The sequence below is a fragment of the Salvia hispanica genome, chromosome 6, assembly GCF_023119035.1.
Source record: "Salvia hispanica cultivar TCC Black 2014 chromosome 6, UniMelb_Shisp_WGS_1.0, whole genome shotgun sequence".
NCBI lineage: Eukaryota > Viridiplantae > Streptophyta > Magnoliopsida > Lamiales > Lamiaceae > Salvia > Salvia hispanica.
Window position 1 is genome coordinate 3,928,156 of NC_062970.1, and position 12,951 is coordinate 3,941,106.

At 39.4% G+C, this 12,951-nt stretch overlaps 2 protein-coding genes and 1 long non-coding RNA gene across 5 annotated transcripts; all 3 read right to left on the reverse strand.

Annotated features, from left to right (window-relative positions):
• Positions 1 to 316: 316 nt before the first annotated feature.
• On the reverse strand, positions 317 to 3,453 carry LOC125195840 (chaperone protein dnaJ 49-like). 2 transcript variants are annotated; one of them, XR_007171789.1, is made up of 3 exons: positions 2,131 to 3,453; positions 909 to 1,184; positions 317 to 598 (listed from the first exon to the last, which is right to left on the reverse strand). XR_007171789.1 is itself a non-coding variant. In XM_048094097.1 (2 exons), the coding sequence occupies exon 1, from the start codon at positions 3,265 to 3,267 to the stop codon at positions 2,170 to 2,172; it is 1,098 nt and encodes a 365-aa protein (XP_047950054.1). In that variant the 5' UTR covers positions 3,268 to 3,452; the 3' UTR covers positions 317 to 598; positions 2,131 to 2,169. The 2 variants fall into 2 exon arrangements, 1 of the variants encoding a protein (XP_047950054.1); XM_048094097.1 differs by lacking the exon at positions 909 to 1,184 and having other exon boundaries at positions 2,131 to 3,452.
• Positions 3,454 to 4,183: 730 nt separating this feature from the next.
• On the reverse strand, positions 4,184 to 5,418 carry LOC125197150. 2 transcript variants are annotated; one of them, XR_007172001.1, is made up of 3 exons: positions 5,376 to 5,418; positions 4,911 to 5,177; positions 4,184 to 4,825 (listed from the first exon to the last, which is right to left on the reverse strand). It is a non-coding gene; the product is annotated as an uncharacterized LOC125197150 (long non-coding RNA). The 2 variants fall into 2 exon arrangements; XR_007172000.1 differs by having other exon boundaries at positions 4,911 to 5,414.
• A 1,864-nt stretch (positions 5,419 to 7,282) lies between these two features.
• On the reverse strand, positions 7,283 to 8,250 carry LOC125197149 (tubulin gamma chain-like). The gene is made up of 2 exons (XM_048095859.1): positions 8,030 to 8,250; positions 7,283 to 7,622 (listed from the first exon to the last, which is right to left on the reverse strand). The coding sequence occupies exons 1-2, from the start codon at positions 8,126 to 8,128 to the stop codon at positions 7,398 to 7,400; spliced, it is 324 nt and encodes a 107-aa protein (XP_047951816.1). The 5' UTR covers positions 8,129 to 8,250; the 3' UTR covers positions 7,283 to 7,397.
• Positions 8,251 to 12,951: the final 4,701 nt, after the last annotated feature.

The following is a 12,951-nucleotide window of genomic DNA, read 5'->3' on the forward strand; positions in this document are numbered from 1 at the left end:
CGCCAAGGATTGTCTGATAAAACAAGAATAATATCGTTCAATTTTTTCTAATATGGTGGATTAGTAATGTACGTTTAACTGGTGTTATTTGATTGTAAATCAAATTTTAAGCTCATGGTAGCTTTATAGTTTGAACATAAAATGTTTACACTTATCTCCATTGTGACTCAAACTATTGAGTACTAAGCGAACGAGGAATTAAGTATCGATATTCATAGTAATTGTATGTTTGGGAAAAGTCACCACAGAGTCACAATTTGAAAGATTTAAAACTCACTATTTTTAAAATTTAACCCAACTAAGGGAATCACATGACTCGCACGCAAAGAAAGGAATCAGATTGCAAAACCATGTTTATATGTGAAAGAATACACAGGCTGAAAGCAGGGAATATAATACTAACAGGTATCAACTACACAAAAGTTCAATTGACATTTGGTATAATATAGTAAGATTAAAATGTCGAATGGCAAAAAAATATATGGTGTTGGAGTTGGAGCATCCTCCTCTGTTATGTAGGATAAAGGCTTCATATGAATCTCTCCTGGTTCCACTAATTAATCACGAATACACCCAAATTATACCGATTCTTGTTAATCTGCAACAACAACAAAAACAAAAAGAATGTGAAATCATCTTGAAGACGAGCAAAAATGAATTTGGGACAAATTGATTCATGATTTAGGTTATAAGTTACACTATATATGATGGAATTATTCAGAAAGACAAAAAGAGCACACCATTTCAACTGCATGCTTCATTACATGCACACCATTCAAAAGTGATTAATAGAACATGATGAAAAGCATCAAAAGTAAAAAAAGAACAAGGTAGTAAAATCTCAGAGTTAACAATAAATTCATTCAATATTTCCACTTGAGGACAATTATTCATGTTTGGTATCTTACATGTCCGTACATATCATCGAATTGTCTCATTCCCTCTTTCCAATATCTCTATAAAATAATAGAGATGGAGCAAACACACATTGAAGCCAGACACAAGCTCCGAAAAGAATGCATCAATTGTTGGTCGGGGTGAAGAGAGTAATTCCCTGCACAGAGTAATCTGCCTCTATTTTCCCCTACGGACAGGATTTTAGTTGACTAGGTACAGACACATTACTCAGATTACAGCACTCAACTAATACCCTGGCATGTCTTAGCTTTGAGTAGATTTGTAAACTGCATCAGTAAATTTATTAGACAATTTTTTGGAAAAAATTATTACGCAGGTTGCTTAAATTAAAATGAGCAAATCTATCAACTAGTCTTGCATATGAATTAATCGAAACTATAATATTGAATTCAAACCCCAAAAGGGAAAATAGAATATTGCATTCATGAGTATAAATCAGTCCAACAGAGATCACAAAAGAAACTCTATACAGCCATACCAGTGAATGTTCAGAAAGAATAAACTTTAGAAAAAGTTAAGCTGATCCTTAGACAACAGAACCATTGATACTGCTACTCATTTACTACACAACTTCCTACTTCCTTAAATGTATTGATCAAATAATGGCTCAATTTAACACCCAACATCTAGTTCTGGCTAAAGTGAGCATAGGATCATCCAGACCTCATAAGTGTCATATTCACCATAATGAATGAGGATATTCAATTGTTAGGTGAGCAGATATAATCTTATCTATCAGACATATATATATTCAAAACAAATACTCAAGATAGCACACTCGGGTAATTCCTACACTAGTATGTGTTACACATAAAACAATAACCAATAACTGACTATTATACTAAGCAATTAAATTTGACTAGTACATCTTCTCAAGCTTGACAAAACCATCAGCTTTATTCCCAAGGACACCAAAATTTGCTCTCACTGTCACCATGCCTAGTCGTTTTAATGGTACATACAAGCAGTTTCCTATATGAATAAACATGCATCTATTCGTCCCACTACCAACAACAAAAGTCCCTAATCAAGTTGGTCACTCCCAGACATATTGCAGCCTCACACATCTCAAGATTCCATCACCAGAAAACATTAATAGTAGAAACAAGAAAAAAAAGCAATCAACGACCAAGTCAAATAGGATAACACATCCAACCATAGCAGCAAACAAAACACGAAAAGAATATCCGGCCAAATCAAAAATAAATAAACCTTTAATCATGTCACCGTGGCGACATCCGCCTCAATGCTTCACTGAGCCATAGCCTCAAAGCGCCTCAATGCATCACAATTCGGCGTCTCCCGCCTATATCCCCAATGAAGTTGCTGCCACTCAACCCTGCAGTTATGCACTAAGGAATTATGGTAATCATCCTCCACACGTTGCTCAATTGCAACGCGTTCGTGACTATTAGCCGGATACTGCTGCTCGAACTTCCCAGAGTTGGCAAAATAGTTCACCCCCTTCGGTGTAGTGAACCTAACATCATGGTAGTTAGTCCGAGAGAGGGAGTAAACCGGCTCCGATGAAGGCATGAAGTTCACTAACAATATGAGTATCACCGGCAGCAACTGCCCCACAGTTCTCACCCAATTAGGGCTATGATCAACTCCAACTCCAGCTCCACCAGTTCTCACTCTCACACCTGGTCCAAACGCAAATCCCCCGAAATTCCCAGTCGTTGCAGGATGCATTCCCCCGAAGAAGAAATTCCTAAAAATCTCATCCGCATCAACGTCCGCTTCATAAAACCCGTTAAAGCCACGCATCCCTTGACCACCCCCTCCGCCTCTCCTCACGTAGACCGGCTCATCCGACCCCAAGACGTCATATTTCTTACGGCTCTCCTCATCGCTCAAGCACTGAAATGCCTTGGAAACCATCTTGAACGCCTCCTCCGCCCCTGGCGCCGTGTTCTTATCAGGATGGACCTTCAAAGAGAGCTTCCTATACGCCTTCCGAACATCCTCACCAGAGCAACTTTTCTCCACCCCTAAAATCTCGTAGTAATCCTTCTTCCTCTTAATATCTCTGACAATTGTCACCTGCTCCTCCGTATAGGTCGCCGATGCGGTGGAAGAAGACGACGTCGATCGCGCGGCGGCCGGAGCCCTACGGCGGGGGCCAGTTTTCGATGGATCGGGAGGGCTTTCGTCGGTGGGTGAATTAGGGCTTTTCTCCTCCGGCGGTGAATCGCTGAGATTGGAGAGAAATTCGTCGATTTGGATAGACGGATCAAGCCTACGGGCTTTATTGAGGAATTTTAGGGCGCGATCTCTGTCGCCGGATTGAATTGAGTTCTTGGCGATGTTCAAACACTTCAATGCTTCATCTTTGTTGCCATCCATACTTTTCCTGCAATAGATTCTGTGCGGAGAGCAAAGGTGTATGCCGAGAATCGGAAGGTGAAGTTGCAGAAGAAATTGATTTGGATTGAATTGGGGGATTTGGGCGATGAACAAAGAGGGGTTTTGCTCTGTGCGAGATTCCGCAATTCAGATACCGATCAAAGTCAAGTGTATTTAGCAGGAAAATATCAAATACTACCAGTAATAGTAAAAATTGTGTATGTAGATTTATTTTATGAATATCACTTTAAATTCTACTCCACATTATAAAAAAATGTTTCAATTAAATTTTAATCGATCAACTTTGAATTAAAAATAGCCTTCTGAAATCTCAACGTAACTCATCATTTTTTAAATATTAAAAATAATCGTTTTTGAGCTATGTCATTTAGTATTTCTAATCTTATTAGGTGGCGATGCAATGTAAATATGCATTTCACATTTCAAATGGAATCAAATGAGATAGTGTACAAAGTCATTACAATGCTCAAATAAAAATCTAATTGCAATTAACAAATTGTGCCAGAAAAGATGTGATGTATTATAAGATTAATACAACCAATTCCAACATTTGTATCTGAAAGCTTATTACTCGGTCTGTCCCACGTTACTTGAGTCATTTCTTTTTTGCACTCGTTTTAAAAAAATAACAATAAATAGTTAAAGTGGAGAAAAAGAAAAGTAAGAGAGAAAATAATGTAAAGAAGAATCTTAACTATAGTATTCTCTTTTTTACTTTATTTTCTCTCCACTTTAACTATTTATTATTATTTTTGCAAAACGAGTACAAAAAAGAAGTGACTCAAGTAACGTGGGACGGAGGGAGTATAAGTTTAATTTGAAAAGTAGTAAACACGAGCAAAACTGAAAGTATCGAATATTTGACTCACAATGATCTAATGATATAACAAAAATCACGCGATGAACTGATTGATTTCCATACACAAACTTATGTTTGTAACTACAAAAGGAAACACCGAAAAAAGGGAACAAAATATTCTCAAACTTCAAATGTGCTATGAATATGGGGACGATGAACAAGCATAACTGGAACTCAAATTCACTATTCACCTTTCCTACTTGGCTTTAACGCACAGTTCCCTGTCAAAACAAAACCCGGAGGCTAAGTGGCACATCTACAGACAGTATATACAACACAACAGAATGGTAAGAATACTGCAAGTCCAATGAAGCCGCCCAGTAATCTGTAAGCGAGACGAGAGGCAACAAAAGGTAGTCTTACAGAAAATGTGGTCTTAATGCATAAACAAATTGGTTAAATTAGTGAGTTATAAATCCAAACAAGTTTAATCACCGATTTGAAAAATATGAACACCAATAACTCGAAAACTCCAATGTCGAGCTGTGTGGCAAAAGTATTTTTTTTACTGATGATACACACCAACATATTTGATGCAGGGTTAGCAAGGCTCAACCGTATATTTAGTTAGAAAATTCACTAGTTACATTGTAGAAGTAGTCACTCAGATCAAATGCACCCAATATAACTCATTTATATCAGATATGAACCTTCTCCAGACATGAGATGGTCAGGATCCTGTGACAAGTAACAATGACAGTATTAGTTTCACTGACTCGGTGTGTAAAATACACATAAATACACCAGTCTAGCATCTGGTCACCTTATTCCCCACTTGATGTAATCTGGGGACTCACAAGCCTTGTACTCATCGACAAGACTCTCAATCATATATCCGGATCCATCAAATTCTGAAAGATCGTTGTCCTGAACATGTTTCAATATTCTGGTTCAGTCTGAGAGTTCTGATAACTTAGAACTGTGGAAAACCTAATTAGATGTCCATACTCAAACAAAAGAAAGCAGCAGACAAGCACTTGGAGAATAAGTGGTGGATGCCGGTAAGACTGGCTAACATGAGTTGACTCACCTAATAGATACAGAGAAACATATGATCAGGATCTTTCAAATTTCAAAAGATGGGAACCAACTATGAGCTAATTTGTTTATGGATGAACTATCATGAAAAGCAAGCCAGTTCAGTAAACGGGACATATTAGCATGTTCCAAATTCCTGAACGAAGACTCTTATCAATGGACCTAATCAGCTAACCAAGTAAAATCTTACACGGTGAGCTGTTTGCACGTAAGGAGACTTCCTAGACAGAGCACCTGTCAAAATTGCAAAATAGCTTCAGATAAAAACCTGGTCTGATGACCAAAATGAAAAGGGAAATAAGATCTAAGCATGCCTGGTTGCTAGCTGGGCCCCATTCAATAAAATTAACAAGTTTTCTTTCATGTGTTCTCTGTAAACTATAATGGACCTGATTTTACGACAAGTGGAGTCAGGATTACAGATATAACACACAAGCGATATTTCAAAAAGAAAGAAAATCTTCAAACCAGAGCATGTAGTAGGTAATTTCAGATCAAAATCATAGGCAAGCCAAACTTTTTTCATGGAGTGTAGATAAAGATTGATATAACATTTACAAGCATAGAAGCATCTCAGAGATTAGGCTAATGACATAGGTGACCATAATTCAACAATCCCATGAACTATAGTCTCACATATTGGATTTTCAGTTGAGCCTACATTGGAATAAAAAGCTGTAAATTCATCTGAATTTTGTACTTCATAGCTCTCATAAGATGCCAGTCATCGCAGTTTGATGAAACACCTATTTGCAACCATTCATCCTTTACATTCGTTGTTAAGCTCCAGCAACATTCAATAATATGTCTGAACTAATGTTGTACAGCAATAATAGCAGCTGAACTTGCAAAACTATAGCTCATGGTACATTTCTTTGCAAAATCATTTATAGACAAGCTCATCTAAGTCTTGTATTCTACTTTAGTCTTGTTAGTACAATGATGAAGTTTGCAGAATCAGATTTACTTTACTATTAAAATAATTGCAATGTTAAAAACTTGATACCAAGAATTAGAAGACAACACCATACTATCTCCATAGTAATCCAATGATCTACCATGCCAAATCATATCAAGGGCATAGTTTAGAATACGGCCCAGACCTCTTCAGATTTATACAAATAGCATCATCCGTGCCAAATTAATGGCTACATACTTCATTAGCACGAAAATTTAGTTATACCGGAAAAGATTCACGCGGTCCAATGCGGAAATAGAGGCCTAACAGTCATTAAATACCCTTAGCAGTTAAACTGCAGATTCTCTTCCAGTGCCATAAACATGATTGAAATAAAATTAAAATGTAGTAACTTCCAAGTAACAAACAGTACCAAGGAACCATATCCTAATTTGAATGAGCATTTAGGATAAATACCTGGGTAGGATCCACTTCTCCTTGAATAATGTTAAAAATTGATATATATTTTGCCTGACTAGCCTCTTTTGTTCGTGGACAAGATGAAACCATAATATCTTTTGTCTGCAAAAAAGAATGTTATGAGAGAAATTTTCAAAAGTGAATTGAGAAAAATGGAGAGATTTCTCTCTTGCCTGAAGAAGTCTTCTCATCACATCAAGTACGGTTGTTTTCCTAATTACATTAGAATGCCAACAGGAGCATCTGCATTAGATCACTAACTTACGAATTCAAAGAACTACACTTTATCACGAAGCAACAATACACACAGAGCAGAAAAGTTAACTCAAAAACAAAAAGAAAAATCATGATTAGCGGTAATTAGCGGGCAGCAATAAGCTATAATGATTTTTCCAATTAGACATTTATTGTCAAATACTAATAAACTTCATAAGAAGCTCAATTCTCAACATGTACAACTCTTTCAGTTAATAATGATAATCTGTGCTTTCACGTCTCACACAACTTTGTTTAGGGCGGAAAATCAAAGTGTGAACATATAAGAATAAAAAACTAGGGTTCTCAGCACTAATGGAGCTTAAGAATGTGCTATAGGAGTTATTAATCTAGCCCATGATGTCAAAGTGATAAAGCCAAAACAAAATGGAGGGAGGGGGGAGAGAAATGTTTAATGTTTGTTTTTTTGCAAAATAGTTTTAGCAAGTTACACTGTGGTGGGCTATAGGCATTAAGCATGCCGTAATGATAGAGTGTTTTGTTTTATTGAAAATAAAAGAAGAACAAAAAACAAGGGAAACAAAATACTTCCATAAGAAACCCCAAGAACTTGAGTAGTTAAATAAGCAGCTGTGCCTGATGGTATTGGTATCCACTTGCCCATTTATTCCCAGCACCTCCTCCATGATCTGCGATGAATACATTCTCATGATTGTACAGATTCCTGTATTCACCATTTTGTATGCTATTAATCACCCGAGGCTCCAAATCCATAAGCAACGCATGTGGTATATAATGCTGATCATCTGCTTGATAGAAAAACACATCCTTACGGTCACCTCCCTGCACAATGCACATTCATCATGCAGATAATTTAGTGAATACAATCTCCCAAAAAAACTGTACATTAGACAATTTCCAACACTTTGAACTGAGATAGAATCAAACAGCCACCTATCTTACTTCCATTGCAAAAGAAATCGTGGACAGCATGTAAAATATCAATGTAATTCATAATCTCGCTCGAATTTTAGCTCTATAAAGGGGGGGAACTAATTTGGGCCGAAAACAGTAAGTGTGGCAATTAAGGGTCTTCTACATCTACACAAGTGGCACGAAGTACACCAAAAGAAAACGAGTATTAACTACACACACACACACCACTCCCAAAATCCAGACCCCGAGAGAGAATTCAGCATTTATGCGAAAAACAAAGCGTGGTAGAAGTGGAAAAGCAGGGATTCAGAAACCTGGGTTGCAAAATCTTCGAGAATGCCGTCCTTGCTGATGCCGTGCCCGATCTGGTTGCCGAATTGGCCGTCCTGCAACGTGATGATTTCGCGAGGCATTTCTGGTTCTCACTTAGAAATCGAAATGAGAGTAGGGTTTTTGCGATTTTTGAAATGAACAGAGAAGAGTAGAGATGAGAAAGATTGGAGATTTTGGAATTGGGTTTTGGTAGAATGGCGGGAACCTTCTCAACTCCTCTTTCTCCATCAGATCCCTGGTTGAGTTAAATGGGAATGGACTAATTATGCTATCTAGTGTAAGGAAAAAAGAAGAATAATCTGTGCTATAACGTAGTATAAAATTAATAATTTAATTATTATTCCTAAAATATAAACTTAATATGACTAATTTTATGCAGCTAATTTTAACTTAAAATGACATTTTAGTACTAGTATCTAATACCACTACAAAATAAGTTATGGCTATTCCCTTTATTGCAACTAATGTCTTCTACTACATGCATATCAACACAATATTAAATCGACATTGGGGTATAGTAAAAAATAGCATTGCATATTGTACTTCCCGTGCACCTAGTCGGGCTATATTGCATATTACCCTTCATAATACTTGAAATCAAAATAAAAATCATCACATCATTGATCATTCAACGAATATCAATAAAATGGCTTAGATTACCATTAAATCAATTCAATGTTCACAATAGATAGATACCATCTTTTATATTCTATTCCACATAAATATCAACTCAAAATTAAACAAATATATTAAAAAATAATCGTACCACTAGTGCATAGGTGTTTATACATAATCAAATAGTGCCAACTTAATTTTCTTGTACAGAGCAAATAATTAAGTAGCAAGGCCATCCGCAATGGGGCGGACGATGCGACGGTTCGACACTGCAGTATCGCGGACGATGGGTAATCCATCGTCCACGGACGATGCGCGGAGGATACCCATCGTCCGTCGCGTCGTCCGCCACTGTGGACGACGTGGACGATGGGTCACGGACGATGCGACGCGGTTCCGTTTTTTTTTTTATTATTAAATTTTCAAAACCTATATATTCCTCTCATTTTCACTTCATTTTTCACTTCATTTTTCTCACTTCACTCTCAAATTCACTACATTTTCAAGCAAAATGGATTCCGGAGATTATCCGAATAGTCCGATGTTCGGTGGTGCACGATGGCCGGGTACAGAACCCGACGAATACCGGCCATTCGACACCAACGCCGAGTACGATCCCGAGTTTTCCACCGACTCATACGGGCTGTCCGACATGGAACCTTCTCCCCACCGCCCCTCCGCCGCCGCCGCCGCTTCTGGGTCCGCCACCAAGAAGAAGCGGACCAAGGCACGAGCCCAGAAGTTGCCTACAACGGAGGTGTGCGAAGAGTTCACCCCGGGAAGGACGGACTACTCCGACCCCGAATCCATTGTCTTGACGAGATGTTGGATTGATGTTTCGGAGGATCCGGTGTACGCCAACAACTGCGTATTGGGAGCGCATCGCCGAGAAATACAACGCGGCCAAGCCGGCGTACACGTACAAGCGCCACAGGGAGTAGCTCCCCAAGCACTGGGATCAAATAAAGAAGCAGGTAAATTTGTTCGCGGGGGAGTACGAGAAGTGCGAGAGGGAGCAGGCCAGTGGCGAGAGTCTCGCGGATGTGCGGGACAAAGCGATGCAGTCGTACATTTCATTGTATGGCGATTTCAAGCACTACCAGTCCCTGGGCGCTCTTGAGGGACAAGCAGAAGTTCGTTGGTGGTGTGATTATACAAGTAGCGATAGCGGCGCGTCTCCGATGGACCTCAACAGTCCGGTGTTCGAGGATGAGAGTTCCGGCACACCGATGTCCTCCCGGCGTCCCCCTGGCGTCAAGGCTGCCAAGGGCAAGGGCAAGGCCACATCCTCCTCCGCCGCGCCGCCTGACCAGGCCCCGTCGCCGACCCCGAGTTCGACGCCGTCCGCGACTTCGACTGCGGCCCATGCGTACGCGGATTTGGCGGCCTCCTCCGACTACCGGACGTTGTTGGACGCGCACACCGCCCTCATGCAGGCGACCAACCCGGCTCAAATCGAGGGCATTCAGCGGATGATTGATGGCCTTAGCCGCAAGTTGGGACTTCTCTAGACTAGTCTCCTTTTTTTGTATTTAGTGCTTTTTTTTTATTTCTTATTTTGTAACTTTTTTTTTAATTAAGTAAATTTAGAATTTCCCTTTAATTGTGTTGTTTTTATTTGTTTATTTTTATTTACATTTGCAAACATAAAAATATAAATACAAAATAGAAGTAAAATGCTTAGGGCGTCGCTTAGGGCGGGCTATAGTCCGCCCCACTGCAGGTGGAATAGGAGGAGGATAAAATGCTGACGTGGCGGTCCATAGGGCGTCGCATAGGGCGTCCCATTGTGGATGCCCTAACATAACTCCTTTAAAATAATTGTAGCAAATTCATCATTGAAGAATTCTATATATAAATTTCAGGAGTCAAAGAATGTTTTGCAAACATAAAGGATCAAAAGTGCAGAAATATATTTCCGATGAAATGAGAGTAGCATAAGAGTAACCACAATAGGGAGGACACGGCGGCCGCCGACTCCGCGGCGGCACAGCGCCTCCCTATAGTGAAGGCCACTTGAAAAACGGTGGGGGGTGGCGGACAGGAGGCGGACGACTAGTCGGCCTGGATGCGGCGTGTGAGGAGAGCCGCGGCGGTGCCCACGATGGGCTATTGCAGAGGCGGGGCGCCGCGGCGCCCGCCCACTTCTAATTTATTTTTTATTTTTTTTATTTTCGTTTGTTTTTAATAAATACTCCCTCCCACTTCATTTTCCCCCAATTTCACACTCTATCCCTTTTTCACTCTCTATATTTCACTATAATTTTCAGTTAATATGCACGGTGGAGATAGTAATTCCCCCAACACCGGAGACTCGGGCTACGGCAACTATCCTCCTACCCAGCCGTTGAGATCGAGCCCCACTCCCCCTCCATCCCAATCGTGGGCGCCGACATCCCCGCCGTGGCAACTTACACCCTAATATCGGGGTCAGTCCTCTGTTTAGAGGAATATGAGTAGTGTTAGAGTTTGTATACTAGAAATCACGTTTCGAGTGATTGAATACTGTAAAACTCTTATTTTATTTTCCAATAAATAAAACAGATTATTTTTTGTCATAATGTTGTTATGTTTTACATTTAATGGATGTTAATTCATGTTTAAATGTATAAGTTAACTTAACAAAGTCTAAGTCTTTGCTTTAGTAGACCGGTTGTGGGCGTCGTCCACTTTAAGGTAATACGGTCAGTTCTAAACAAAGAAAAAGATGAATTTCACAACCTAGTTGGAACTTGACTATCCAACGAGAAAGGTTGCAATGTCAGTCCGCATATTTCTAAGCCTTACTGAAATAAGATGACATTGGTGTGGTATAGCACTGAACGGATCTAACAGCAAGACTTGCCTTAGGCTATCTACTGAAAGGCGAGATCTTGATAAATATTTATTTCTTAATCAATGTAGGTTAGCATTGAGCATACGGTATTGATTATGCACTTGCTTTGACTTATCAAATGGTGCGGGTTTTTCGTAACCCAATTATCCCGATATATTGGGTAGTGGTGATCGGTATCTAGCGGTGCTAGGATTGCTATTTGACAAGACGAGGTTTTTATTAGGGGCGGCGACTCTTGTGTGTGCGTGTCAACTAGCCAGGAGGGTGCCTAGACCTAGCTGTGTCGTTGGGTCTGTGCCTAAAACCTCTTGTCAACAAAAATACCTCAACCCACTTCTACTGGCTAGTATAATGGAGTAAGGATCGATCCCAAAGAGATGGATGTAGGCGAAGTGCAATTGCAAAGACATTTCGGAAGGGTTGGTTTGCTACCACGCTTTTGGGGTTGAGTTCTACTTAGGCGTAAAATTAAAATGAGACTCTACCTATACTGACCAGTAAGTAACTAAATGTTTAATGCTACTGGATGTGTACGTGAATGTGAAAGTTGGACACCTAGTTATGCATATGAGAAGCTACTAGACGAAACTTACTAAAAATGCCTAGACAAAAGGTAAAGGGAATCAAAGGATATGCTGGCAGACTGGCTGCTGGGTTTGTAGAAAAGCTGAAAAAAGTGCAAGTACAAAAGCAAAAAGTAACAAAAGCAACATATCTTTGATTGTGACATTTTCTTCTTCACCAAGCTAAACTAACCAGATCTAACAAACTCCATTGATGAATGCTCAAGCTCAAAAATTCGTAAATGCAATATTTAACTTGAAATTGAGAACGAAAGCAAGAAAACCTGAGATTTACGCATACTGGTCAACAGGACAGAGTGACAGAAACAAACAGAAACGAATTCCATGCATTTTTTAGAAACTTAAACCGATTAAAACATGTAAACACAATAAGGAAAGATTAGATCTAACTAAGGTAGGCAGATTCAAGCACTTAAACAACATAAAACTATCAGATTTAGCTAACTAGAGAGATTTAAAGCAATAACAAAGCTGAAACTCAAATAAAACCATAAAAACTTAACTTCATTCACACATTCAAACCAAAAGATGCTTTAAACAGATTAACTACTGAAATCCGAGACAAATGCAAGTAAAATAAGTTCTTAAACTAAGAAAGCATTAAAAGAAAGCATGTAAATGGCTGATGGCTTCTTCTGAAACTGGAACTGGACTACGGCGGCTGGAATGATTCAGGCATGATGACTCCCCGCCGGCTGGTGGCCGGAATCTTCATGGCAGGCTGCTGGATTTAGAGAGTGGAACTTAGAGCTAGTGGAGCTATTCTCCCAAAAAGTGTTCTCAAAGTGATAAGTGATAAGTCCCAAGTGATCATAAAGTGATGAGTCAAAAAGTGATTCCTCCTTATGTTCAACTCCTATTTATAGGG

Bases quoted from the DNA above. Each gene is read 5' to 3' on its own strand.
- LOC125195840 (XM_048094097.1), bottom strand. From the start codon at position 3,267: ATGGATGGCAACAAAGATGAAGCATTGAAGTGTTTGAACATCGCCAAG.
- LOC125197149 (XM_048095859.1), bottom strand. From the start codon at position 8,128: ATGCCTCGCGAAATCATCACGTTGCAGGACGGCCAATTCGGCAACCAG. The intron at 7,623-8,029 runs GTTTCTGAATCC...TGCATTGTGCAG, and splicing joins TCGAAGATTTTGCAACCCAG to GGAGGTGACCGTAAGGATGT.